The following is a 27,362-nucleotide window of genomic DNA, read 5'->3' as shown; positions in this document are numbered from 1 at the left end:
TGTTATCTAATGAAGATAAGTTGTAAACAAGTAATTACAATAAAAGCATAAGTGAAATTAGTTGCCATAATACAAGTGTAAGCAGAGCTTATGAGTGGAAAAGAAGGAACCCTTAGTTGTAATCAAAGAAATTAGTGAAGAGCTACAATGTACTGAACCGGAGAAATCCATTGATAGTCTGTTTCTAATCAAAGTGAGTGGGCTTTTTAAGGAGCCTTTGCTCTTTTAATAGTAGTTTCGACTCAGCCATCTAACCCTCGAAAGGCTCTAGTGGGGGAGGAACAAGGAGATAGAGTGTTAATAGATTTTTTTGTTATTGTTCTTTAGATGTAATTATAAACATGTTAACAGCAATAGGAGTTTATTAATATTAGTACGGCAGCTCCTCTAATGTACCCTTTTATAAAGGACAGAACATGCTTCTAAATTAAGTATGTTAAAAATCACTTGAAACTATCACTCCACTTGTAGGAATGAAGTAAAAAAAAAAAGAAAAAAAAACAATCCTTTCATGTAGTTGAAAGATCGCTTGATCTTGCAGTTTTCAAATAGTATCTTTCAGTTGTATGTATTTTCATTATCTTAGTAAAATGTGAGAAAATTATGATTGAGACTGTTTTTAAGTTCCCTAAAAGATAAATTTAGAGTATTTTATGCCCTTAAGATCACTGCAGATGGTATTTGCAAGCTTCATTATTTTCTTTCCCCTAATATACAGATTAATATAGAGTGTGCTTTGAAATAAAAATGTGTTATTTGTGTAAAACTTCTTTAACAAAATGCTCTTGTAACCTGTATCTCTGAGAAGCAGATGCCGATTGAGAACAAAGTACCAGATTATGGGGATGGCACACTTCTCTTGACTGTAGTACCAAAAAGGGAAGGCTTTCTGTTGGACAACTCTGTGTGTCTTATCTCCCCCTCCTGCACGTTTCCGTCAGGCATCGGTAGAGGCTCCTGAGTTGCTTTAACTTCTCTGAAGACCACTCAGTAGCCAGCTACCTTACCTAAGTTACTTGTATACTACCTGAGTTATAGTGGTCTTCCTAGATGTCTTGGTGGTGAGGAACTCCAAGAATTTCCTTCTTACCTGATCCTACAACTAGCAATTAGATGTCAGATTTGCTTCCTCAAGCAAGTCTTTATGTGCTCTTGCTAATAATCTAAAGGGATCATTGTATTGCCTCACATTCCCCCGCCAAAGAATACTTAGTGAGTCCTTTATTTTAAAATGCAAAATCCAAAAATGGAGGACTTCAGCATTTTTTTATTGAGTTATAATTAACATACCTTAAACACCAACCTTTTAAAGCATACAATTTAGTGATTTTCTGTATATTGACAAAGTTGTGTGACCATTACACACTCTCATCCATTGGCCCAAAAAGAAATTCTGCACCCATTAGTAGTCGTTCCCCATTCTTTTCTCCTCCCAGCCCTTGGCACCTACTGATCTGCTTTCTGTCTCTGTTTATTTGTTTATTCCGGACATTTCGTATAAATGCAATTGTACAATATGTGGGCTTTTGTGTCTGGCTTCTTTCACTTAGCATAATGTTTTCAAGGTTTATCCATGTTCTGGCATGTATCAATACTTCATTCCTTTTTTTTTTTTTTAAGATTTTATTTATGTGTNTTAAGATTTTATTTATGTGTGTGTGAGAGAGAGAGAGAGAGAGACAGCACAAGCAGGGGGAATGGGGAGAGGGAGAAGCAGACTCCCTGCTGAGCAGGGAGCCTGCCCTGGGGTTCATTCTGAGGATCTTGAGATGACCTGAGCTGAAGGCAGACACTTAACTGACTGAGCCACCCAGGCGCCCCTGTACTGCATTCATTTTTATAGTGCATTATGTTCCATTATATAGATTACCATGTTTTGTTTTTCTGTTTGTCACTGATGGACATTTGAGTTGTTTCTACTTTTGGGTGTTAGGAATTATGCTGCTGTGAACATTTGTGTGCACATTTTTTGTATGGACATATATTTCAGTTTGTCTCATCTTTTGAACAGTTCCCTGTTTTCTTTGGAAGCTCAGCTTCTGTCTCTGCCTATAGAGGCCCCTGTTCTTACAACTCTTCAGCGGTACCATCCTCATACTTGTAACCTTAGTGGTGCTTGGTAGATTTAGATATCACTTCTCCAAGAACCCTCTTGAGGCTAATGTGAAAACTTGGAGGAAGTAAGGCAGGATTAGTAAAATCCCCTGGATTGTTGGATTTAAATCTTAGGAAAGGGTTTGCTGATTACTTTTCCTATAATGTATGTGATTGATAGAACTTTGAGTGTGGAGAGGTTTCACTACCAAATCCTTGCTCTGCTAAGTAAAACTGCAGCTTCTTCTGCTATATTGGAGAGAGCAGTTGAGATCCTTTCATTGAATTCATTTTATAAGTAAAAAAATAGTAATAATAAAGTAGCTATGGAGTTTGGTCTTTAGCATGGAGTTTTTTAGTGTAGTTGGATTTTACTAGGGTAGGCTTCTGGGAAGTGTTTAGTTAATACTTGAATAATTGAATGTAATGTATAGCAGTAACATATTCTAACACTCAAGGTAATATTTTGCTGGTCAAGTAATTGAGAATGTGAAGGTGAAGGGGGTGTATGTTCTGATGTGGTGTATTCAAGTTTTCAACTACTATGTAGGCCGAATATTACCTCATCTCATTAAATTTCCCCGAAAGAACACCAAGAAATTCATTTCCAATGGTTTAGTAGTAGCTTACTCTATTTTCTACCTTTTTTTTTTTTTTAAGATTTTATTTATGTATTTGAGAGAAAAAAAGTGGTAGAGATCACAGAGGGGGAGGGAGAAGCAGACTCACCACTGAGCCAAGAGCCTGTTGCGGGTCTCAATCCCAGGACCCTGGGATCATGACCCGAGCCAAAGGCAGATGCCTAACCAACTGAGCCACCCTGGTGCCGCTATTTTCTGCCTGTTTTAAACCATCATTTCTACTTCTGGCAGGAAGGAGAGGCAAGAAGTATGTATGCACTTGGCAGTCAGTTACATATTTCACTCGGATCCCATTTTGTAAACGAATAAATTGAAAGGCTCTTGAGACTGAATGTTGCTTTGATTTCTTCTCTTTAAGACATTGACTTCCTGTACTTTTAGAGTAATTTTCTTGCCAAATTAGTTTGTAAATTGTCAGTGTTTCCTAAAATGAGAAAAGTCAAATTGCTTGAAAATACTGAAAGGATACCCTTAAGAATTTTATTAATGACAGTGTAAACAAAACTTAGTGAGATTAATGCTGCTCCATATATGATTAAACTAGAGACTTTATTTAGGATTATAAAGAATAAAGTATGAAGTCTGTTTTAATACTTTGTAATTTTTGTTTGTTTGTTTCAGTGAAAAGTGTAAGGCTAGAGGATTTACCGTGATTGTGGATGGCAGAAAATCACAGTGGAATGTGGTGAAAACAGTAGTCTTAATGCTACAGGTAATTTTATTTTTGACCATCAGGAAATGGTTTTATGTTATAGCAGCAGATAAAGTGATCATGCATTTCATTTATTTCACTGTCCCCAAACTTCTCAGCAGTGACTGAGCTCTGAAATGCACACTACTGGATTTTTAAAATTCAATTCTTAGGGATTTGACTTTGAATAGTAAAATAAATTTCAGACCTACTCTAAAGATTTGTAAATGAACAAAAGTAGTATGTCATGTTTAAATAATTTAGTAAGTAGGCCAGCGAGTCCAAAAGTGTGAGATGTTGCTGGACTTACCTGGGAGCTTTTGCGTGCTGTGATATCTGCATCATCCCCTGTCTACTCCATTCTGATACTGTAAGTAGAGAGCAGGACCGGGTAAGTCTAGTCTGGAAATGCCGCTCATGGGGTTATGAGCAGTCTTTTTCTTCTGTTCCCTACTTTCCTCTAAAAAGTACCAGGATTTATGGTACTTTTATTACTTATTTCTAATCCAGAAGAAATGTACTTGTCAGCTGTGTCCTTGGGAACTTTAGCAGTCCATAAACCAACATTTAATAAACAGCTGCAGTTGCAAAGTCTTTGGTCTGATACTAGTATTTGTGTTTCCTTGTGTTCCTCCCAGAAAGATTTCATGATCTTTGCTTGTACTAGGTACCTACCTAGTAAACATTTGTTGCTTTATTATAAGGGTATTGAGGATGTTGTGATCTGAAATGGAAAAACAAAATATTCGAGTGATATTTTATCGAGGTGGCAGATTGCTCTAATGTATCTGGGTTTCCTTAGAAAGGCTTCAGGAGAATGTAGAAGTTAAGTGAGTTAAATAAAAGAGATTATCTAATTTAGTTGAAAGAAAGTGAAAAGGGCTTTCCTAGCAGGGACACTGACTTAGTCATAGCTCAGAATGAAGCAAATATAGAATGAAGGGAGTTGTTGGCAGGTCAGTTTGGGGAAAATAGAAGTTGACAGTTATGTGGGATGGTGAACTTTCAGTTAGGTAAATATCAGTGATATTGAAAGAAAGATCAAGAATTTTAAATAAATTGGGAAATAATTAGTAGCTGCTTTTGGGTTCTGTGGAAAGAAGTATAAGTTCGAATTTTATTTTATTTCATATTTATTTATTTATTTAAAAGTTCCATTTCTTTATTTGAGAGAGAGAGAGGGGGAGAATCAGACTCCCTGCTGAGCAGAGAGCCTGATGGGGAGCTTGATCCTAGGACTCTGAGATCATGACCTGAGCCAAAGGCAGACACTTAACCAGCTGAACCTCCAAGGCACCCTGAGACTCAAAGATTTTAAATAACTTAACCAGATTGTTGTAATTAACATGGGAAAGAGCTGCAGCTGGAACTTAACATGGCCTAACCCCCAAGTCTTGGCTTTATCCTTTACAAAGGGTATATTACCAATGGGGGGTAGTGGAGGTGGTCCCCAAATTATCTATCCATTACCTCCTTCTTAAATGTGTGGCCTAAACCATTATCATTAGAATCAATCCTTTGGGTTGGAAAGGATATAGCCTCCGGAGGGTCAGTTTTTTAAGGGAGCACAGATTGGTATCCCATCACTTTTTCTATCAGATATGTTCCTAGCACTTTTATATCCCAACCCTGAAGATGAACTCTTCTAGGTGAAAGTTGTTAAAATAACTATTAGGTGAGAAATCCATTATTTATGACCTTGTGTTCTTCCTTTCATCCTGTCATTCAACTGTGTCACAGATGACCTGTTTGGGACTTGCTGTATGAACTGGACTTTGATCAGTGGCAGTTTTGAAGAACAATCAGTGGATGATTTAATCCCCTCTTGCGATTTCTTTTCTGATAGGTATTTTAACAACTTTTGGATTTATTAATAGTTAACATTTTCAGAAGTTGCAATGGCCTTTTGTTTACTCCTAATCAAACAGCTTTTACATACAAAATCATTCATTGCTTTTATTTCAAAAGGTACTAGTACCAGTTCTTTGGGATCCCAGAGCTTAGCGTTGGCTTTGTTAGTAACTAATATTCTCTAAAATATGTGGTTTGGTTTTTCTTGTTTCCCACAACTTTAATATTCAATGATTTTGAAGTTATAGTCTTCCATAAGTCAATATATAAATAAACCTCAGTCTACCTTAATTTCCCAGCCTCTCCAATAACTTTGGTACTGTTGAATTTATTTATCTTTTTCATAGCCCAGTCATTGCAGGGCGCACCAGATTTGTTACATGCCCAAAAATGTGTTTAAATTGAAAGACTTATGGGGCGCCTGGGTGGCTCAGTCGTTAAGCCGTCTGCCTTCTGCTCAGGGCGTCATCCCAGAGTCCTGGGATCGAGCCCCACATCAGGCTCCTCCGCTGGGAGCTTGCTTCTTCCTCTCCCACTCCCCCTGCTTGTGTTCCCTCTCTCACTGGCTGTCTCTCTGTCAAATAAATAAAATCTTTAAAAAAAAGTAAATTGAAAGACTTCTATTTTCTCCTGATTAATAATAATTATAACCATAATTTATTGTTATTCAGTTGTGCCATTTATGGTCTTGAATTGTATTTGACCCCTAGAGTTTGTAAGTAAAGTTTTATTGGAACTCACCTGTGCCCATTCATTTATATTTTTTATAGCTGCTTTCTTACTACAGTGACCGACTTGAAGTAGTTGCAGTAGAGACTGCATAGCCTGCGAAGCCTAGGATATTTATTATCTACACCTTCAGAAAGAATTTACTGACTCCTGGTGTAGAATGTTTCAAGTGTGTGGTAGGGGAGTCAGTAAGTAATTAGGCAAATTACTAAATAATGTAACAGCAGATAGTGGTAAATGCTCTGAAGAAAAATACAGTAGTAGAAGGAGACTGAGTCAGATGGTGCTACTTTAGATACAGTGGTCAGGGAAGGTCTCTCTGAAAAGGGAATGTTTGAGTAGATTCTCAGTAGAGGGAGCATTCTTCCTGGGTATATAGGGCAAAAAACACTCCGGATGGGGGAAACATCAAGGGCATAAGCCTCAGGTGGAAACAGACTTCTTACATTCCAGGAACAGCAGGAAGTTTAGTCTGGCTGTAGTAGGGGAGTGAACTGAGAGGGGAGGGCTGTGAGGTGATCCCAGGGTCAGTGGGGCCCTGAGCTTGAAGGGCTTTCTAGGCCTTGGTAAGGAGTTTGAATTTTACTGTGAGCCTGAGAAAATGTGAAGAAAGAAGAGAGGCCTGTTAAGAGGATATTTAAAAAGGCTGAGTAGTTTGGGGATGTTAGCAATGTGGGTGGTAGAAATGATCTAATTTAAAGATCTAATTTAAAGATAGACTGTATGGGGTTTGCTGATAAAATATACATAGAATATTTTATTAATTCAGTAGATGTTAACTTCCGTTCTTCTTTAGGTAATATGAATAACCATATCCAGTAAATGTGAAATTGTATTTGTCAGAGATTAGCTTGTCCTCTTCTTCAAGATAATAATCAAGCAGAATCTGGGCTTCTTTGTATAATGGCTAGTAAGAAATTTATTTTGTGAGCAAATTGATTTTACATTATTCCTATTAGAGAAATTCAGTAAAACACAAAGATAATTCACATGTACTGCTTATATTACATTGTTTATTTGAAATCTCTGAGTCAACTTGTCTTTCAGTATTTCTTTATTGCCATGTATGTTTTGAAGTTTGGAGTATTTCTTATTATTTCAGTTCTTTTCCAAAGGTCTCAATTTACTCAGCCCAACCATGAAAACCTAGTAATTTATAACTTTAATAAATTATTCTTTTTACATGTATAATATATAATTTTTTTTTTGTATTTTATAGAACGTTGTTCCAGCTGAGGTGTCCCTTGTTTGTGTAGTGAAGCCTGATGAATTCTGGGATAAGAAAGTAACACATTTTTGTTTTTGGAAAGAAAAGGATAGACTTGGCTTTGAGGTAAATATACTCTATAAAAAAGCAGAAATGTGTTGTATCTTTAAAAATAGCATTTTGCAAAAAAAAATATTAAAAACAGCATTTTGCTGGTATTTTGTTTGCTCATCGTTGGATACTAAGCTGTGCTTGTGCAGTCACATGAGTCAGTGCCTAAGCAATGACGAGTATGTAATTGACATTCATATACTTGTGGAATAAATTATGATTCTTTGTCAAAGACCACAGATTCTTTCTTGTTTTCATTTGTATCTCTCTTTATAAACTTTGAGTAAGTAGAACTTTTTATTTTTTTTAAAAAAAAGTATTGCATTACCAAAAGGACATTTAGCTAACATTAGGAAATCCTGGACATTTTGAAGTTGAAGTTAGAGTCTATTTTGTGTGATATGTCATAATTATTTTTAGTATATGGTTTGGTTTTGATCCATGAAAAAAGTTATCTGTCCTTTCCTATTGACGTTACTCTCTTCATTTGTCTTGTGTAAAAGTACATCTCATAGATCAGAAAGACATCCCAAATGGAATACAAATTTAAGCAATTCTGTCATAGTTTTCCTGCCACAACCTGTTAAAAGTATTCTTTTTATCCTTGATACCATATCTGGTTCTGAAGTGTACCTTGTTTGACATTAGTATAGCTACTTCAGCTTTCTTTTGACTAGTGTTTGCGTTTTGTATCTTTTTCCATATTACTTATTTTCCTATCTATTTCTTTATATTTAAAGTGGATTTCTTATAGTATCCTTGGGTCTTGCTTTCACATCCATTCTGACAATCTGTCCTTTTAGTGTTTCATAAGACCAGTTATATTTAATGTAATTATTGATACAGGTGGATTAAAATCTATTATCTTGATAGATTTTATATACTTTTTGGTTCTTTTTTTGACTTCTTTTGGATTATTTTTTACGTTTACATTTTATCTCCATTGTAGTTTATATCCCTTTTTAAAAAATTTTTTTGTGTGCACGCCCTAAGTTTACAGTATACATCTTTAATTAGTGGACTGTTACCTTCAAATAATATACCACTTAATATGTAGTGGAAATTACTTAAAACAGTATATATCCAATACTTCATACATTTTACTTACACTGTTCTGTAAACACACAATAGATGGCTACTATTTTTACCATTGATAGTTTATTTACAGCAATTAAAATAATAAAAAAAAATGAATTTCATCTTTCTTTATGTCACTTCTGGCATTCTTCATTTCTTTTTGGAGATTCATCTTTTTGTTTGATATATTCCTTCTGCCTAAAGGACTTCCTTTAATGTATCTTGCAGTGCAGGTCTGTTGGCATTGAATTTTTTTAGCTTTGGTTTTCCTGAAAAAAACCTGTTGTTACTATCATGATTTTGAAAGATATTTTCAGTGGGTATGGAATTTTGTTTCATTACTGATTTCTTTTAGCACATTAAGTATATCACACCATTGACTTCTCATTCCCATAGCTTCTGAGAAGAGTTATATTATTTGTATCCTTGGTCTGCTGTGTGACAGATATCTTTTTTTCCTGTTGGCCACCTTTAAGATTTTCACTTTATTTTTGGGTTTTCAGCATTTTTATTATTTAATGCCTAGATGTATTTTATTTGGTATTTGTTCTCTTTGGTGTTCTCTGCATTTGTTGGATCTCTGGTTTGATGTCTGCCATCAATTTTGGAAAATTCTTAGATATTTTCTTTTCAAAGATTTTCTATTTCTTTTAGAATTCCAATTGTATGTATGTTAGACCATTTGAAAATTTCTCACCATTCTGGGTTGGTGTTCTGTTTTATTTATTTTATGTTTTATCTTTTTGTGTTTTAGTTTGGGTATTTTCTGTTGATCCATTTTCAAGTTACTCTTTGTTTCTTTGTCTTTGTTGAGTTTGTTGACCCATTTGTTGTACACTTACTTCATCTATGATACCATGGGGTTGGTTTGTAAAGTTTCTTTATTTTTTCTAATTTTTAATTTTTTTAATTAACATATAATGTATTATTTGTTTCAGGGGTACAGGTCTGTGATTCACCAGTCTTACACAACACCCAGTGCTCAACACAACACATACCCTCCCCAGTGTCCATCACCCAGCCTCCTTATCCCCCCTTCTCTCCCCTCCAGCAACCCTCAGTTTGTCTCCTAAGATTAAGAGTCTCTTATGGTTTGTCTCTTTCTCTGATTTTGTCTCGTTTTATTTTTTTCTTCTCTTCCTCTATGATCCTCTGCCTTGTTACTTAAATTCCAGATATCAGTGAGATCATATGATAATTGTCTTTCTCTGATTGACTTATTTCGCTTAGCATAATCCCTTCTAGTTCCATCGACTTTGTTGCAAATGGCAAGATTTCGTTCTTTTTTGATGGCTGTGTAATATTCTATTGTAGATATATACCACATCTTCTTTATCCATTCATCTGTTGATGGACATCTGGGCTCTTTCCATAGTTTGGCTATTGTGGACATTGCAGCTATAAACATTAGGGTGCAGGTGCCTCTTTGGATCACTACATTTGTATCTTTGGGATAAATACCTAGTAGTGCAATTGCTGGATCATAGGGTAGCTCTATTTTCAACTTTTTTGAGGAACCTCCGTACTGTTTTCCAGAGCGGCTGCATCAGTTTGCATTCCTGGTTCATAACATTTCTATTTCATTCTTCCTTATAGTTTCTGTCTCTGCTGAAATTCGTTCTTGCATGTTGTCTTGCACTTTTTCCATGAGAACCTTTAGCATGTATTATATTATCTTAAATTCCCTACCCTATACTTCCGCTATCTAGGTCTGACTTACTCTAGTTGTCTCATTTGCTTTGTTTCCTGACAGTAGGTTGTTTCCTTTCTTGCTTTTTGCATGCCTTGTTATTTTTTGTTGCATGTTGGCCATCTTGTTTAGGCTAGCAAAGACTGAGGTAGGTAGTATTGTGCCTACACATAGGCCCATCTTGATTTTTGCTAGGCTTTTTAATGGGGCAAGAGAATTAGCCTGGCCAGGAGTTGACTTGACTTTGGCTTTTGTTGTTGCTATTATTTTCTTCAGTGCACCACAGGCTTCACATTCCTTTAGAGCTAATTTGTGTTGAAGATGGTGCTAACTTGCCAGAGACTTTTTTTTTTCCAGTGTTTATCCCACCCTTACCTATAGGTCTTTCCTTTGCATCTTGCCTCAGAAAAGATCTCTTTGCACTATTGATGCTCCATTAGCAAAAGACTGCTGTTCCTTGTTATTCAGTGTTTGTCAGAGGGGCATTTTCTGTTGTTTGATTCAGCCTCAGTCTTAGGCAGCTTTGTGACGCAGGGTCTGACCCTCTTTCCCAGGTGCAGGAGGCCTATGATAGTCTGGGCTCATCATATACTCTTGTCTCTACTAGGATAGAGGGCTTTTCTTTTTCCTTCCCTCCAGCTACAGTAGGGATGTATTTGCACTCTAAGGTCATCTGGGTTTGCTGCTTTTCCCTCAGCACTTGAAGGTTTTTATTCTCTAGAGGAGATAGAGTTGAAGAATCTGGGCCGTTCTCAGCTTCATGCCTTTCCAGTGGTGGCTGCTGTTTGCTTCCCCCAGGCCTGTACTCTGAGATAGGCTGTTTTGAAGTTTCTTATCTTTACTGTCCCAGTCTTTCTCATGATTCCCAGGAGGTCTGTTCAGAAGAGCCCATGAGTGACTGAATCCTTCTTGTGTCCGTGCTTCCCAGTGGTTCTGTACTTTCGCATTAGTTCACATTTGGCTTTTAGCAATTCATTAAATATGTTAGCTGAATTCTTACCTGGCTTGTATTATGTCTGGCATTTTTCCCAGATAAGCAAGTGCTCGAGCTCCATCTTTTCTTGAAGACACTGGTCTGTCCTTAGATTGCAGGTTTATTGGTTGTCCTCTTAAGCCTCATGAGTTCAAGAAAAATTGTCATTTTTTAGATTAACTTGCATCATTTTGGTGGTGGTAGTGGTGGTGTAAGGGTTGGAACATTGTTCTTTGCAGCCTTCTACATCCCAAGCAGGAATGAGTTGCATTTTTGCCCCTGCTTTTGATGAATATAAGTGAGGTTCAGTGGGGTAGGGTCCGGAGCCAACGACCAAGAAAGAATTCTTGAGGCGTCTTTGGTGCACAATGGTGGTTTATTAAAGCACGGGGTCAGGACCTGTGGGCAGAAAGAGCTGATGCCCCAGGGTTGCAAGGAATGGCCTATTTTATACTCTCAAGTGGGGAGGGGGCTAGGGATAGCATAAGTCTCTAAGGAATTTTGGAAGCAAAGGTCTCCAGGACCTTGAGGGGGCTAGCTACTGTTGGGAAAGGGCCATTTATTACCGTCTAATAAAACCTTAGTCATGAGACCCTTCAGATATATCGGTGGGCCATATGCTTGGGGGATGATTGCCAACATGTATCTTGGGGGGTTAGAGATAAAGGAAGTTTCCAAAGTGTTAGGTTTCTCTTGCTCCCGGGTTTCGGCACCAAATGTTAGGTTTTTTCTCTTCGCTAATGAAATCAAGACCGCAAAGGCAAACGTGGTCCAGAGGATGAACTTTATTGCAAGCACCCTTGGGCGAGGTTCCGCGACTCGGGAAAGAGCGTTGAGTCAGGGAAGTCGCGCCCAGGGCAGGGCAGCGGGGGTGTCCTTGTGTGCACCTTCGGGTGAGGTTCCGCGGCTCCGGAGGGGAGTCGGGGAAGTCGCACCCAGGGCAGGGAACGAGGGTTTTTATTGGGCACCGCTGGGGGTGGGGGAAAGTCTGTCTTGGAGAGCCGTGGCAGGGTTTTATTGGGTACTGCTGGGGGTGAGGAAAGTCGGTAGGATGGGTTTCGGATTCCCGCCTAGGTTTTGGTTTAAATCTTGGCGGGAGAGTCAGTTATCTTGGCAGGAGAGTCGGCCATCTTGGGTGTCTTGGCCCCTTTTCTTGGCCAGCCCAACACAAAGCAATTTTTTACGTTAAAGTAGATTTACAGGATCTTGGTGGAGGGGAGGGGGTCAGATTAGGACTGCCTTTTGCCCTTAGCAAAGTATTAACATCGAGGCAGCTGAGTACCTACAGGAACGTCACCATGCGTGTTTCAAGGACTTGTCAATGGGCTGTAGGTAGTAAAGGCTATTTCCTTGTCCTTTAGGGCAGCCAGGAGTGCCTGAGGAATGTTGCATACATCCCATGGAAGGGGGGGGGGTTGCAGGGTGTCAGCTTCTGCTTTGTCTTCAGCTTGCCTTCCATTCCCTCATCACTTTTATGTTACACACTTTTGTCATTGGTTGACTTGACTGTGATATAGACTTAGTGGAAAGATGTGCCAGCATTGTAGGGGAAGGTAGCCTGGACTGCTGGGTTCCATTAGGAAAGGTGTTACCCTCATAGTTGAATGGGAAACTGCATCTCAAGGAGGAGAAACAAAAGAATAGTGAGGGAAGAGAGTAAAGTCTGAAAGCAGGAGGCCTGAATGTTGCTATGGTGAGTGAGTACTTCTGACTGGTAGGGGAGGTCTGCTGTTCATGCCAGGGGTGCACAGGAAATGTTGCTCTGAGAGAATGCAAAGTGAGTAGAGGCCAGTGGTGTAGAAACTAAAGTGGTGAACACTCAGTAAGAGAAAAGATCCATTTTATGAAGAGCCCATCACATCCTGCTTAAGCATAGACATCTGCTCAGAAACGCTTTGCTTTGTTGGGTCTCATACTATATGAATTCATAGTGACTAAACACCTTGCATCTTAGAGGATAAAATAGAAGACAGATTTCCTGCCTGCTTAGATCTAATGTCATAGATTGATGTTTAAAACTCAACTGTGAAAGTTTCTTGTATCACCGTATTGTTTTCTTTTAGACATTGAAGAGATTCAGCTAAGTATTTTCCCAAGGAAATAAGCACTAGGCACTTATTAAAAAGCCTAATATCTTATGAGATGAGAGTAAGTAATTTCAAATGCTGGCTAATGCACTGACAAACATATTCAACTTTAAGGTACAGTTCAACACAGCCATTTTTGATACTTAGAGCTATATATAATTAAATTCAATGTAGATGTTTAATTAAAAATTATTTTCCTTGGTGTTATTTGGATCATTTGGGCTGTTGTGATTAAGCTTGTGTTTTTGTATATATTCTAAATTTTTTTAAGGTTTTATTTTTTTATTCGACAGGTGAGAGCACGAGTTGGGGCGGGGAGGGGCAGAAGGAGAGGGAGAAGCAGACTGAACAGGAAACAGGGCTCCATCCCAGGACCCCAGGATCATGACCTGAGCTGAAGGCAGACACTTAACCAACTGAGCCACCCAGGAGCCCCTATATTCTAAATATTTTTAACCTATAACTTTGTTATAAATACTGGTGTTCCTATAAGCAAGAGTATTTTTTACTTAATAGTTTTATCCATAAGAAAGATTTATTACCAGATGTTGACAACATTCATCAAATAAACACGTGGTAGTTGTTTTAGTGACACCTTGTTCTTCCTACATGATTTCACATTTCCTTGCTCATCATCTTTCCTAAATTTTTTCTTCTAAGTGACTTTCTTCCTGTTCACTTCTCTGTTTTTAATGAGCTATTGAATATTCTTCTCTCGTTGCTCACCTAAATATTTCCTTATGTGTTGTCTTATCTCTGAAATAGGTATCTACCTGTCCAGTTTTCCTTTTAGGAATTCAGAGATCATGTACTTTTGTCTTTCAGCAGCATTATACCTGGTGGCTTTGAAAGCTTTTGTTGCTTAGATGATAGTATCTGTAGTTTATCAAATGACATGATAAAATTGAAGTAGTAGTGGTATTAATCTTATCCTCAAATTGGGAGACTAATAATCTAAAGGATCTCTACCTTATTCTTTATTGCCATTCAATAAAGAGAGTAATAAAAGTGTTATTTACTGGTGATGATAATCAGCCACCATTCTAAATTGTTCTCTTCTCTTATCTCTTCTTAATACTGCATCTGATTCTGGTTTTTATTTTTTGTTTTGTTGCTTTTGCTTTTGTTTTTTGAGGCCTAACTAATCTTAGGATCCAAGACCAGAGACTTCCTTCATGTTTGTCAGTGCCTCTGCCTCCATCTATTAGGACTCTTGCCAGTTTTTGCAGAAAGCTCCTTTCTCTTAGTGAAAAAAATATTCCCCAGCTGACAGATACAAGCAGTCATACACATTGAAATAATATGTATGTAAACACATACACACATATGAATCTGTAGTAAGCATACAAAGACACATTTTTAATTCACATCTTGCACACACATTCTTAGCATTAAGTAAATAAAAAATGAAATATTGGAGTGCCTGCAGAGTGAGAGGTTCAGTGTTAGGTTCTTCGGGAATGTTTTATTAGGAAATATTAAGTGTTCTAGTTACAGATGAAATAGTGACCATAAAGGAGAAACAAGTTTTGAATCTTTCTATAAGTTAGAGTCTAGACTAAAGGAAACCTTCACAAATGTTTTGAATAAAGGCGATATGGCAAGTATCTTTCTCTTCAAACTTCCTGAGCAGTGGTATATGCTAGTTAAAATATTGTGGTTTAGTCATTAATTTGTCTTAACCTCTCTAACATATATAAAATAGAGGAAAAAGTAGTATTTACTATTAAAAAATTTTATGGTTTTTACTTCCTTTCAAAGGACTTGGCAAAAGTTTGAAAAACTTATGTAGGTAGTGATCTTTTTTATCTAACTTTTTATAGTTCCACCTTTTTATTCTGGCTCCCTTTGTGCTTGTTTTCTAGGTGTCACATTTCCTCAGAGGTAGATCTGAAGTTTAGGTTCCTGCTTTAAATGATAACTGCTTTGAATGTAATTGATTAATCTTTTCTTCAAGAATTTAATAGTATCTATACCTATTAGAATATTCATGGAAATGGATAGCAAAAAATACTTCGAATCTAGCAATTAAATTAGATAAAAATCAGAATATGATCTCTATCACAATCTTGAATAGATAAAGCATATATTATAGCTTGATTTTCATAAAGGTAAAAACATGACTTATGCAAATATAAAGTAAACACAAATCAGACATATGCAGCTCATTATCTAATGAGGTTATTAGTAATTTGTGAGGCGCTGTTCAAAGAGCTTTTGAGGAATTTAGGATTTTTATAGACAGATAAGATTGCCAAGTTAGATACAGAACTGGTTAATGTCCTTCAAATCCAAAAATTCTAAAGGTTGAGGTTATGTTTTATTTCACTAGACAGAAATCAGTTTCACTGGTCGTAAATTATTTGCATTTTTTTCTGAACAAAATCTATAAGTTGACCTCTGTCCCTGGTTAGTCTCTGCGAAGTCAGTCAAGGTAGAGGCCCAGCATTGCATGAAGGAACAATATCTTCTGCCCATTCCAAAGATTTAGGTAGATTTTCTAACACATGAATCTCATTTCATCGAAATTATTATTTAGCATATGATGATGTCTTTAGTACTCTAAAAATTATGGTAATAAGGGTAGTATATAGTGTGATTAAATTATATTTGAACTTTCATTTATGAACAATAAAAGAGTCTACCAGGCCAGATTTGCAAACCTTTTCTCATTTATAGTTGCTTAAAAAGAAATGTAAAAATTATAGAAATAAACCAACTGATTTTGTTTTTTTTGTTAAAGAGGGATGCAGAGGGAGAGAGAGAATCTTTTTTTTTTTTTTTAAGATTTTATTTATTTATTTGACAGAGAGAGACAGCCAGTGAGAGAGGGAACACAAGCAGGGGGAGTGGGAGAGGAAGAAGCAGGATCATAGCGGAGGAGCCTGATGTGGGGCTCGATCCCATAATGCCGGGATCACGCCCTGAGCCGAAGGCAGACGCTTAACGACTGAGCCACCCAGGCGCCCCGAGAGAGAGAATCTTAAGCAGGCTCCATGCCCAGCGCGGAGCCCCACACAGGGCTTGATCTCACAACCCTGAGATCACATCCTGAGCCAAAACCAAGAGTTGGATGCTTAACCTACTGAACCAGCTAGACACCCCAAACCAGCTAATTATTTTTAAAGTATAAAAGTTGAAATTTCAAAAATTAGGTTATGAAAATAATTACCCCCTCTGTTTTTGAAGATCTAATACCATTTTCTTTTCTTTTCTCTCTCTTTTTTTTTTAAGATTTTATTTATTTATTTGAGAGAGAGAGAGAGAGAGAATGAGCGGTGGGGAGGGACAGATGGAGAAGCAGACTCCCCGCTAAGCAGGGAGCCAGACGTAGGGCTCGATCCCAGGATCTTGGGATCATGACCTGAGCCAAAGGCAGATGCTTAACTGACTGAGACACCCAGGTGCCCCTGAAGATATAATACCATTTTTCATCATAATTTATATGTAGTCTTAAAATTGAACATGAAGGTAGATAATTTTATAAATGATTTATGATATCTCCTTGTTTTACATGTTTACTTTAAAGATTTATTTATTTGAGAGAGAGAGAGCAGGGGGAGGAGGGGGAAAGAATCTCAAGCAGACACTGTGCAGAGCACAGAGCCCAACATGGGTCTTGTTCTCACAACCCTGAGACCACTACCTGAGCTGAAACCAAGAGTCAAACCCTTAACCATCTAAGCCACCCAGGTGTCCCTGTTATAACTATTTTAAAATGAAAGATCATGAATGCCATTTGTTAGATGCCAAAAGTCAAAATTGGTCTTTTTACTTTGGTATATAATGTTATTTAATATTTAAGATGGTTTAATGAAGTTCACTTTAATTCAGTATTTTTTAGTATTAATAATTCAGTAAATCCTTTCTTAAAACAAGCTCATTATATACTACTTCTATATTGTACTCTGGGAAAAAGGATAAAATAGAATGCTATGAACAGTGTTCATGAGATTTTCATAACTTTGGGGGAAATATTGCCAGTTGGCCAGTCTTAAGAAATGCTCTATACTTTAGGAAAATGTATTGTTTTAAATATTTTTTTGAGAAGTGAAATCTTAAGTTTGTGGTACCATCTTTTCCCCAGGTAAGGGATTGTTTGATTTTTAAGGAGATTTGCTTTTAAGAATATCATTTTTCCACCAATCACTTGATTAGAATAACTGATACTGTTAGTATTTATGTATATGAAAGAAAGTTCTGTAGGAAATAATAAAGTACTGGCTGTAGTATTTTTAAATTAATATTCTAATACACATTTGTGTCTTTGTAATTTTTAATGTTTTTGCTCTAATTTACAGTGTTATTTCTTAATAAATAGTCACTTAAGATTTTCACAGCTTTTTCTGTAGTTTTAGAAAATATTTCCTTGGAATATTTAGCAATTATGGCATTATTTATAATTTTTTCATATTGAGAATCTTAGGGTGAAAGGGATTAAACATAAGTGATGTTTTGGACCTTTATTTTCTAATACTGCTTTTAATTTTGGTGATGATTACTTTTGGGGAGGACTGGACTTTTTTTTTTGGATTATGGTTTTTGTTCATTTGTTTTTTGATTATGGGGTTTTTTTTGTTTTTTCTTTTTTGCTCACTTCAAAAAGGTGATACTTAGATATTTGGCATTTCATACAGTAAGATTCTTTACTACTACTGCAAACTTTTAATTTAATTTTTCTTCCTTCGTTTTATTTGAACATTATTTGACAAAATGGAATCAGTTATTGGTGTTTTGCTGGCTTCCTCTGCACTTCTCCTCGCCCTCACCCTCTTAAGTAAAGATGACATTATTGCAGTGGAAACTGAGATATTTCATCACAGTAGATAGTTCTTTAGGTTGCTAATTTTAAGTGGTTGTGATTTTCAGTCTGCTGATTGTTCAAACTTTTTTTTTTCCACGTACATTATTTAGCTTTGAGACACCTTTGTTGTTGATACAGTTCTGTATATCTACATGGCAGATCTATTTTCACTTTTAACAGCCGTCAGTGAATTATATAGTATAGATTGTATACAATATTTTCTAATGATAAAGAAAGTGAGTTTTATGCAGGTGTCTATAATTGTGATATTCCCTTGTTTGTTGTCTGTTTTGCATAAGTAAAAATAGAATAGTAATTTTAGCCAACTTTCTTCGCTATGAATTATATTTCCTAAGAGATAGTATATTCTTAAATATATTTTGTGTCATAAAATAAAGTAAATCTGTACTATTTGCGTTTAAGTTGATTTTAGGAATAAAGGTTTTAAGAGAAATATTTGGATGCAAGTAAACTTTTGCTACATGTAACTGAATAATTGCAAATTTTCCCTTTGACTTATTAAACCTGAAATCTGTTACCAATGACTTTAATGTATTTAGGAACTACAAAATAATTATTTCTACATTATATTCTTATTTATACTATTTAACATCTTTTTTTTTTTTTTTTTTTTTTTTTTGAGACCAGTGTGTGTAGAAAGTGGCAAATTCTCTTCACTGGGCAAGATAGGTCATGTATTAGAGAGAATGGCCCAAGTTAAATGTATAGGATGACAGCTCATTAGAATCCTCTTAAGAGCTTAAAGAGACATCATAGATAGTTTAATGCAGGTGCCTTTGGCAGTTTGGAGAAATAAGCCTGGAGTGAGTTCCTTTAGGTTGACTTCTTACAACGTCAGTGAATTTGTGGCAGAGCTAGGGGACAAACCTGGAGTGATTGGCTCTTAGTTCAATATCCTTTCACTTATAATGGTGTTTAACTCAAGACAGGAATTTGGAAATCATTTGGCATATTCTAGTAAAACCTTTGTCTCTCTGTGCTATTACATCAAAGGGACAACATTTAGATTTAGAGTATTTTTAACAAAGGCTGTAGAAATAAGCCAGAAAACTTTAATCTACTACTTTTTGTGAAAGCATTGCACAACTCTCTCTGGAATACTGCAGAAATAAAAAGCTCATTTCCTTTGTAGAAATATATCTTATTTACCTTTCTATTCTCAGGACAAGAACACATAGCTTCTACTAAATAATATTTCTAATAAATAAATTTAACTCCTATTAAATAATGAATGTTGAACAAATGAATAACACATCATTAAAAGTTAAATTATAAGGGACAGTATAGAGGGATTTTTCAAGAGATTATTTCAGTGTTTTTTTTTTTTAAATTTGTTATTATATTATGTTAGTCACCATACAGTACATCCCTGGTTTTCGATGTAAAGCTCGATGATTCATTAGTTGCGTGTAACACCCAGTGCACCATGCAATACGTGCCCTCCTTACTACCCATCACCAGTCTATCCCATTCCCCCACCCCCTCCCCTCTGAAGTCTTCAGTTTGTTTCTCATAGTCCATAGTCTCTCATGTTTCATTCCCCCTTCTGATTACCCCCCTTTTCTTTATCCCTTTCTTCCCCTACCGATCATCCTAGTTCTTATGTTCCATAGATGAGAGAAATCATATGATAATTGTCTTTCTCTGCTTGACTTATTTCACTTAGCATTATCTCCTCCAGTGCCGTCCATGTTGCAGCAAATGTTGAGAATTCGTTCTTTCTGATAGCTGAGTAATATTCCATTGTATATATGGACCACAGCTTCTTAATCCAGTCATCTGTTGAAGGGCATCTCGGCTCCTTCCATGATTTGGCTATTGTGGACAATGCAGCTATGAACATTGGGGTGCATATGGCCCTTCTCTTTACTACGTCTGTATCTTTGGGGTAAACACCCAGTAGTGCAATGGCTGGGTCATAGGGTAGTTCAATTTTTAACTTTTTAAGGGACCTCCACACTGTTTTCCAGAGTGGCTGTACCAACTTGCATTCCCACCAACAATGTAGGAGGGATCCCCTTTCTCCACATCCTCTCCAACAATTGTTGTTTCTTGCCTTGTCTATCTTTGCCATTCTAACTGGCGTAAGGTGGTATCTCAGTGTGGTTTTGATTTGAATTTCCCTGATGGCTAATGATTTTGAACATTTTTTCATGTGTCTGTTAGCCATTTGTATGTCTTCATTGGAAAAGTGTCTGTTCATATCTTCTGCCCATTTTATGATTTGTTTATTTGTTTCTCGTGTATTGAGTTTGAGAAGTTCTTTGTAGATCTTGGATACCAGTCCTTTATCTGTGGTGTCCTTTGCAAATATATTCTCCCATTCCGTGGGCTGTCTCTTAGTTTTTTTGACTGTTTCCTTGGCTGTGCAGAAGCTCTTTATCCTGATAAAGTCCCATAAGTTCATTTTATCTTTTATTTCTCTTGCCTTTGGCGATGTGTCGTGAAAAAGGTTGCTCTGGCCGATGTCATAGAAGTTGTTGCCTATGTTCTCCTCTAGAATTTTGATGGATTCCTGTCTCACATTGAGGTCTTTCATCCATTTGGAGTTTATTTTTGTGTATGGTGTGAGAGAGTGGTCAAGTTTCATTCTTTTGCATGTAGCTGTCCAATTTTCCCAGCACCATTTATTGAAGAGACTGTCTTTTTTCCACCGGATGTTTTTTCCTGCTTTATCAAAGATTAGTTGCCCAAAGAGCCGAGGGTCCATTTCTGGGTTCTCTATTCTGTTCCATTGGTCGATGTGTCTGTTTTTGTGCCAGTACCATGCTGTCTTTGTGATCACAGCTTTGTAGTACAGCTCGAAATCCGGCATTGTGATGCCCCCAGCTTTGTTTTTCCTTTTCAACAGTTCCTTGGAGATTCGGGGCCTTTTCTGGTTCCATACAAATTTAAGGACTATTTGTTCCAGTTCTTTGAAAAATGTCCTCGGTATTTTGATCGGGATAGCATTGAAAGTGTAGATTGCTCTGGGTAGTATGGACATTTTAACTATGTTAATTCTTCCAATCCATGAGCATGGAATATTTTTCCATCTTTTTATGTCTTCCTCAATATCTTTCAAAAGTGATCTATAGTTTCTAGGATATAGGTCCTTTACGTCTCTGGTTAAGTTAATTCCAAGGTAACGTATGGTTTTTGGTGTTATTGTAAATGGGATGGATTCCCTAATTTCTCTTTCTTCAGTCTCGTTATTCGTGTATAGAAATGCAACTGATTTCTGGGCATTGATTTTGTATCCTGCCACCTTACTGAATTGTTCTATAACTTCTAATAGTTTGGGAGTGGATTCCTTTGGGTTTTCCATATAGAGTATCATGTCATCTGCAAAGAGAGACAGTTTGACTTCTTCTTTGCCGATTTGGATACCTTTGATCCCTTTTTGTCTTCTGATTGCTGTTGCAAGGACTTCTAGTACTATGTTGAATAATAGTGGCGAGAGTGGGCATCCTTGTCGTGTTCCTGATCTTAAGGGAAAGGCTTCCAGCTTTTCCCCATTGAGAATAATGCTTGCAGTAGGCTTTTCATAGATGGCTTTTATGAGATTGAGAAATGTACCCTCTATTCCTACACTCTGAAGGGTTTTAATCAGGAAAGGATGCTGTATTTTGTCAAATGCTTTTTCTGCATCAATTGAGAGGATCATATGGTTCTTGAGTCTTTTCTTGTTGATATGATGTATCACATTGATTGATTTGCGAGTGTTGAACCATGCTTGCATCCCAGGTATGAATCCCACTTGGTCATGATGGATAATCCTTTTAATGTACTGTTGGATTCTATTAGCAAGGATCTTGTTGAGGATTTTGGCATCCATATTCATTAGAGAAATCGGTCTGTAATTCTCCTTTTTGAGGGGGTCTTTGCCTGGTTTGGGGATCAAGGTAATATTAGCCTCATAGAATGAGTTTGGTAGCTTTCCTTCTGTTTCTATTTTTTGAAATAGCTTTAGGAGAATAGGTATTATTTCTTCTTTGAATGTTTGGTAGAATTCCCCAGGAAAACCGTCTGGGCCTGGAGTTTTATTATTTGGAAGGTTGTTTATCACTGACTCAATTTCTTCATAGTTAATTGGCCTATTTAAGAAATCTATTTCTTCCTGTTTCAGTCTTGGTAGTTTATAGGTTTCCAGGAAGGCCTCCATCTCTTCCAGATTGTTTAGTTTTTTGGCATATAGCTGTTGATAAAAGTTTCTAATAATCCTTGCAATTTCAATGGTGCTGGTCGTGACCTCTCCCTTTTCAGTCATAATTTTAATAATCTCAGTCCTTTCTCTTTGTTTTTGGACAAGTTTTGCCAGTGGTCTATCAATTTTATGGATTCTCTCAAAGAACCAGCTTCTAGTCCTGTTGATCTGCTCTACTGTGCTTCTGGTTTCTAATTCATTGATTTCTGCTCTAATCTTGGTCAACTCCTTCCTTGTCAGTGGGTTAGGCCTGTCCCTCTGTTGCTGTTCCAGTTTCTTGAGGTGAGAATATAGAAACTGCATTTTAGATTTTTCTATTCTTTTGAGTGAGGCTTGGATGGCTATGTATTTCCCCCTTAGGACTGCCTTTGCAGTATCCCATAGGTTTTGGACCGTTGTGTATTCATTCTCGTTGGTCTCCATAAATTGTTTAATTTGTTTTTTGATTTCCTGGTTTATCGAGTCATTCTTGAGCAGGATGGTTCTTAGCCTCCAAGTGTTTGAGTTTCTTCCAGGTTTTTCCTTGTGGTTGAGTTCCAATTTCAGAGCGTTGTGGTCTGAGAATATGCAGGGGATAATTTCAATCTTTTGGTATTGGCTGAGACCTGTTTTGTGTCCCAGAGCATGATCTATTCTTGAGAATGTTCCATGGGCATTTGAATAGAATGAGTATTCTTTGGTTCTGGGGTGTAGTGTTCTATATATATCTATGAGGTCCAACTCGTCGAGTATGGCATTCAAAGCCTTTGATTCTTTGCTTAGTTTTTGCCAGGGTGTTCTGTCTATTTCTGATAGTGGGGTGTTGAGGTCCCCTACTATTACTGTGTTCTTATCTATATGTCTCTTTATTTTGGTTAAGAGTTGGCTTGTGTATCTTGCTGCTCCCCTGTTGGGGGCATATATATTAATAATTGTCATATCCACTTGTTGAATACTTCCTTTAAGAATAATATAGTGCCCTTCTGTATCTCTCTCTATGGCCTCTAGTTTAAAATCCAGTCTATCTGATATGAGAATTGCTACTCCAGCTTTCTTTTGAGGTCCATTTGCGTGGAAGATGGTACTCCATCCCCTTACTCTAAGTCTGAATGCATCTTTGGGTTCAAAATGAGTCTCTTGTAGACAGCAAATGGATGGGTCATGTCTTTTTATCCAATCTGCAACCCTGTGGCGTTTTATGGGAGAGTTTAAGCCATTTAGATTGATAGAGATTATTGACAGATATGATTTTAATGATGCCATTTCTCTTTAAAGTCTTTGTATCGGTTGTGACTTGCTGCTCTGTATCACTCTTGGGGCCTTTTTACCTTTATAGAGCCCCCCTTAATATCTCCTGTAGGGCTGGTTTCGTGGTTACGAAATTGGTTAATGATTGGCGATTTTGGAACGTCTTTATTTCTCCATCAATTCTGAATGACAGCTTTGCTGGATAAAGGATCCTTGGCTGCATGTTTTTCTCTGAAAGAGCTTTAAAAATGCCCCCCCAAGCCTTTCTCTCATTCCAGGTCTCTGTAGACAGGTCTGACGTAATCCTGATACCTTTGCCTTGGTACGTGAGAAATTTCTTTGCCCTAGCTGCTTTCAATACTATATCCTTGGATCTAATATTTGCGAATTGCACTATGACGTGACGTGGCGTAGGTTTGTCATGGTTGAGCTTGGGTGGGTTCCTCTCTGCCTCTTGGACATGAATGTTTNAGACAGGTCTGACGTAATCCTGATACCTTTGCCTTGGTACGTGAGAAATTTCTTTGCCCTGGCCGCTTTCAATACTGTATCCTTGGATCTAATATTTGCGAATTGCACTATGACATGCCGTGGCGTAGGTTTGTCCTGGTTGAGCTTGGATGGGGTTCCTCTCTGCCCCTTGGACACGAATGTTTGTTTCCCTTGCCAGATTAGGGAAGTTTCAGCTAGAATTTGTTCAAATATCTCTTCTAGACCTCTGTTTTTCTCCACCCCTTCAGGGATGCCGATGATTCTGACATTGGATCGTTTCATAGAGTCAGTAATCTCCCGTAATCTACATTCGTGGGCGTGGATTTTTTTAAGACCAGCTTCTATTTTCGTTTTTTCTTCTACTAACCCATCCTCCAATTCGCTAACGCGTTCCTCTGCCTCGGTGACCCTGGCCGTCAGAGCCTCTAGTTTTGACTGTATTTGGCNCCCCTTGGACACGAATGTTTGTTTCCCTTGCCAGATTAGGGAAGTTTCAGCTAGAATTTGTTCAAATATCTCTTCTAGACCTCTGTTTTTCTCCACCCCTTCAGGGATGCCGATGATTCTGACATTGGATCCTTTCATAGAGTCAGTGATCTCCCGTAATCTACATTCTTGAGCGTGGATTTTTTTGAGTTCAGATTCTATTTTAGCTTTCTCTTCTACTAACCCATCCTCTAATTCGCCAATATATTCTTCTGCCTCATTCACCCTGGCCGTCAGAGCCTCTAGTTTTGACTGCATTTGGCTCATACAATTTTTAATTTCTGCCAGATTCGCTCTCATATCCGCCCTTGGAGATTCTATATTCTCAGTAACATTTTCGTTAATACTTTTTTCAAGTCTACACACCATCTTGACCATTGTTACTCTGAATTCCATTTCTGATAATTTGGTTATATCCATATCCATTAGTTCTGTGGCAGAGGCCACAGACTCATTGTCTTCTTTGCTGGGGGGGATTTCTCCTTCTCGTCATTCTGATGAGGAGAGGTTGCAGGGTTGTCCAGAGCCCAAATTATTGACCAGGACCCAGGCAGTGTGCCCTTGTTTTATAGGGATCTTAGGGATGTGGGCTTCTTGATTTTTCAGTCTGCCTTCTTAGGGAGGGCCCTGCCGCGCCGATACTCAGGCAACCCTGTTTGGGTAGAGTCTCCATGGCTCCTGCGAGGGGGGATGGGCTTGGGCACACTGTGACCTGTATTTCCAGGCTTTTGTTCTCTGGCGGCTTTCCCTGGTGGATTGCTGTGCCTCTTCTGAGAGTCAGAGCAGCAGTGGCCGAATCTCAGCCTCTGTCTCAGAACGGAGGGATCGCAGACCGTTCTCCACTGATGTTATGGCTACTTTAACTCTGTTTCTGTTGGTGCTGCTAAACCCTGTAGCATCCCGGGATGTGTGCCCCACAGCCGCGTCCCAGCCCTCACTTCCAGGGCCGGCGCGTCATTGTCCTTTGTGTTTCTAACACCGACAGTCGCCAGCTGCCCCCGTGCGCTCCGGACCTCCGTTTCAGTGTGGTTCGCGCGCACCTCAGAGGTCCGTTTTTTAGACTGGTTGCGTGCGTTCCTCGGCTCACGGTCTCAGTCTGCTCTCTCGTGGGTGCTGGTCTGCGAGTCCGCCCTCTCTCCGGTGCAGGTGGCTACCGCTTCCCGGCGCCCAAACGCGGTGGCTCCCTCCCCCTTCCGTTTATCTTCCGATATCTGTGCGCGCGGTTTCACGGCTCCCCGCTTCGTACCTCAATACTCATTGCTGGAGATGTTCATTTGTAGAGATCCAGATGTATCTTCCTGCGTCTCAGGCTGATTCCGTGGATGTTCAGGATGGTCTGGTACCTATCCAGCTCATCTCAGGGAACCAGCTGGAAAAGGGACCCCTACTCCTCCGCCATCTTAACTCCTATTTCAGTGTTTAAATAGACTATTGTGCCATATAAGGCACAGTAGAAGAGCAGAGAGACCATTCATTATATTTTACATTCATTATGTTTTCTATTTAGTTGTTTTTCCAGGAGAGAGTGTTCTGGAAATATCTTTTCAGTTGTGAATTGGTGCTCAATTTATCAAAGTAGTTTATTTCCTCATAGAGTAAATACATGTTTCTGTTCATTGTTGGTATTTATCTAGTTAATAGATTGCTAGGCACTTTGGAGAAAGGAGAAGGCCCTCCCTAGGAGTTGACTGTGTGAAAGTATCTGCCTAGATCCCAGAAGGACTTGCTGGCAGATGAGATCATTCCTGTGGCCTGACTCCACTTAGAGTTACAGTTCAACATCATGCCTGTTTCTCGGAACTAGTCTAAATAAGCTACATTGGAACAAGAGACAAAGCTGTCTGTGATCAGTTTTTCAATAAAAGGATAACATTTTTCTGTGTTGTTTTTATTCTAAGATATTTATTTAAAAAAATGTTAAGATGTTTATTTTAAATTAGCTCTTACTGTTACCTAAACAGGAAAACAGTGAAATTGAGATATTCCAAACTCATACAAGAGAGATTACATTAATTGCCATTTAGGCATAATATAGTTTGCTGTTACTAAACTAAGCAAAAATGTAATTTGATGTTCTGTATCTTTTCTTTTAATTTTTAAATGGGGGGGAAAAAGGCATATAAACTCCCTCAGCTTTTTTGTTACTACCATCTCTAGAATTTCCTTTGTTCTCTCTGTCATCTCCTTGCATGCTGCCTCGGAGAAGTTACTTTCTTCACTTGGCACCTGAGATCTCATCGTGCTCCTGCTGTTAGTCGTTCCCTTCTCTTGATTCTTCCTTGATTCTGTTTTCAGTTTTTTAATATAGTATTTGGTACATATTCTTAAAAAACTTATGTATAAATACAAAACTTAATACTAAAACACTTGGATACCCATGACCCAACCTAAGAACCCAAATATCAATACCTCAAAATAAAGGTATTTATTTGTATTTATCCATCCTTTGTTCATTTTCTCATTCTGTGTGTGTGTGTGCGTATTAAAAACTTATATGTGAAAGAAAATCTTCAAATGAGTGTTTATCTTTTGTTATTTTACATTTGTATCTGTAGAGTTGCTATTTAAAGATAATATTTATTACTAAATATTGTATTAGTTCCATTTGGTTCTGAGCTTTTTAAAAATGGTATGATTTTAATGTTCACTGACCAGCTTTTTCTCACTCATTGTATGTCTAAGGTTCATGCGTATTCTTGCAGTAGATGTAGTTGATTCATTCTAATTGCTGAATGTTATTCTGCTGTGTGAATAAAAACAGTCCACTTATTCTCCTGTTGGTGGATATTTGGGTTGTTTTCATTCTTTTGCCATTATAAATGATATGCTACAAACATTCTTGTACATGTCTCCTGATAAAACATGTATGAGGTTTTTCTCTGTTTGCAGATTATCCAGGCATAGGTTATATAAATGTTCGATTTTTAAGATAATGCCAAACTGCTTTCCAAAAATGCATTCTAATTTATATATCCACTTGTAGTGTATAAAATTT

At 37.6% G+C, this 27,362-nt stretch overlaps 1 protein-coding gene across 1 annotated transcript in view; it reads left to right on the top strand.

The window, feature by feature from the left end:
• SESTD1 (SEC14 and spectrin domain containing 1) overlaps nucleotides 1–27,362 on the top strand; it is a 128,328-nt gene that overhangs the window by 41,708 nt on the left and 59,258 nt on the right. Inside the window, exons 4-5 of the mRNA XM_019799233.2 lie at nucleotides 3,357–3,447; nucleotides 7,226–7,339. Coding sequence (XP_019654792.1) covers nucleotides 3,357–3,447; nucleotides 7,226–7,339 — 205 coding nt within the window. The remainder of the gene's footprint in view (nucleotides 1–3,356; nucleotides 3,448–7,225; nucleotides 7,340–27,362) is intronic.

Source organism: Ailuropoda melanoleuca, chromosome 2 (genome assembly GCF_002007445.2).
Source record: "Ailuropoda melanoleuca isolate Jingjing chromosome 2, ASM200744v2, whole genome shotgun sequence".
NCBI classification, from domain to species: Eukaryota; Metazoa; Chordata; class Mammalia; order Carnivora; family Ursidae; genus Ailuropoda; species Ailuropoda melanoleuca.
Note: the sequence above shows the minus strand (reverse complement) of the source record. Positions and strands in the feature narration are given on the sequence as shown.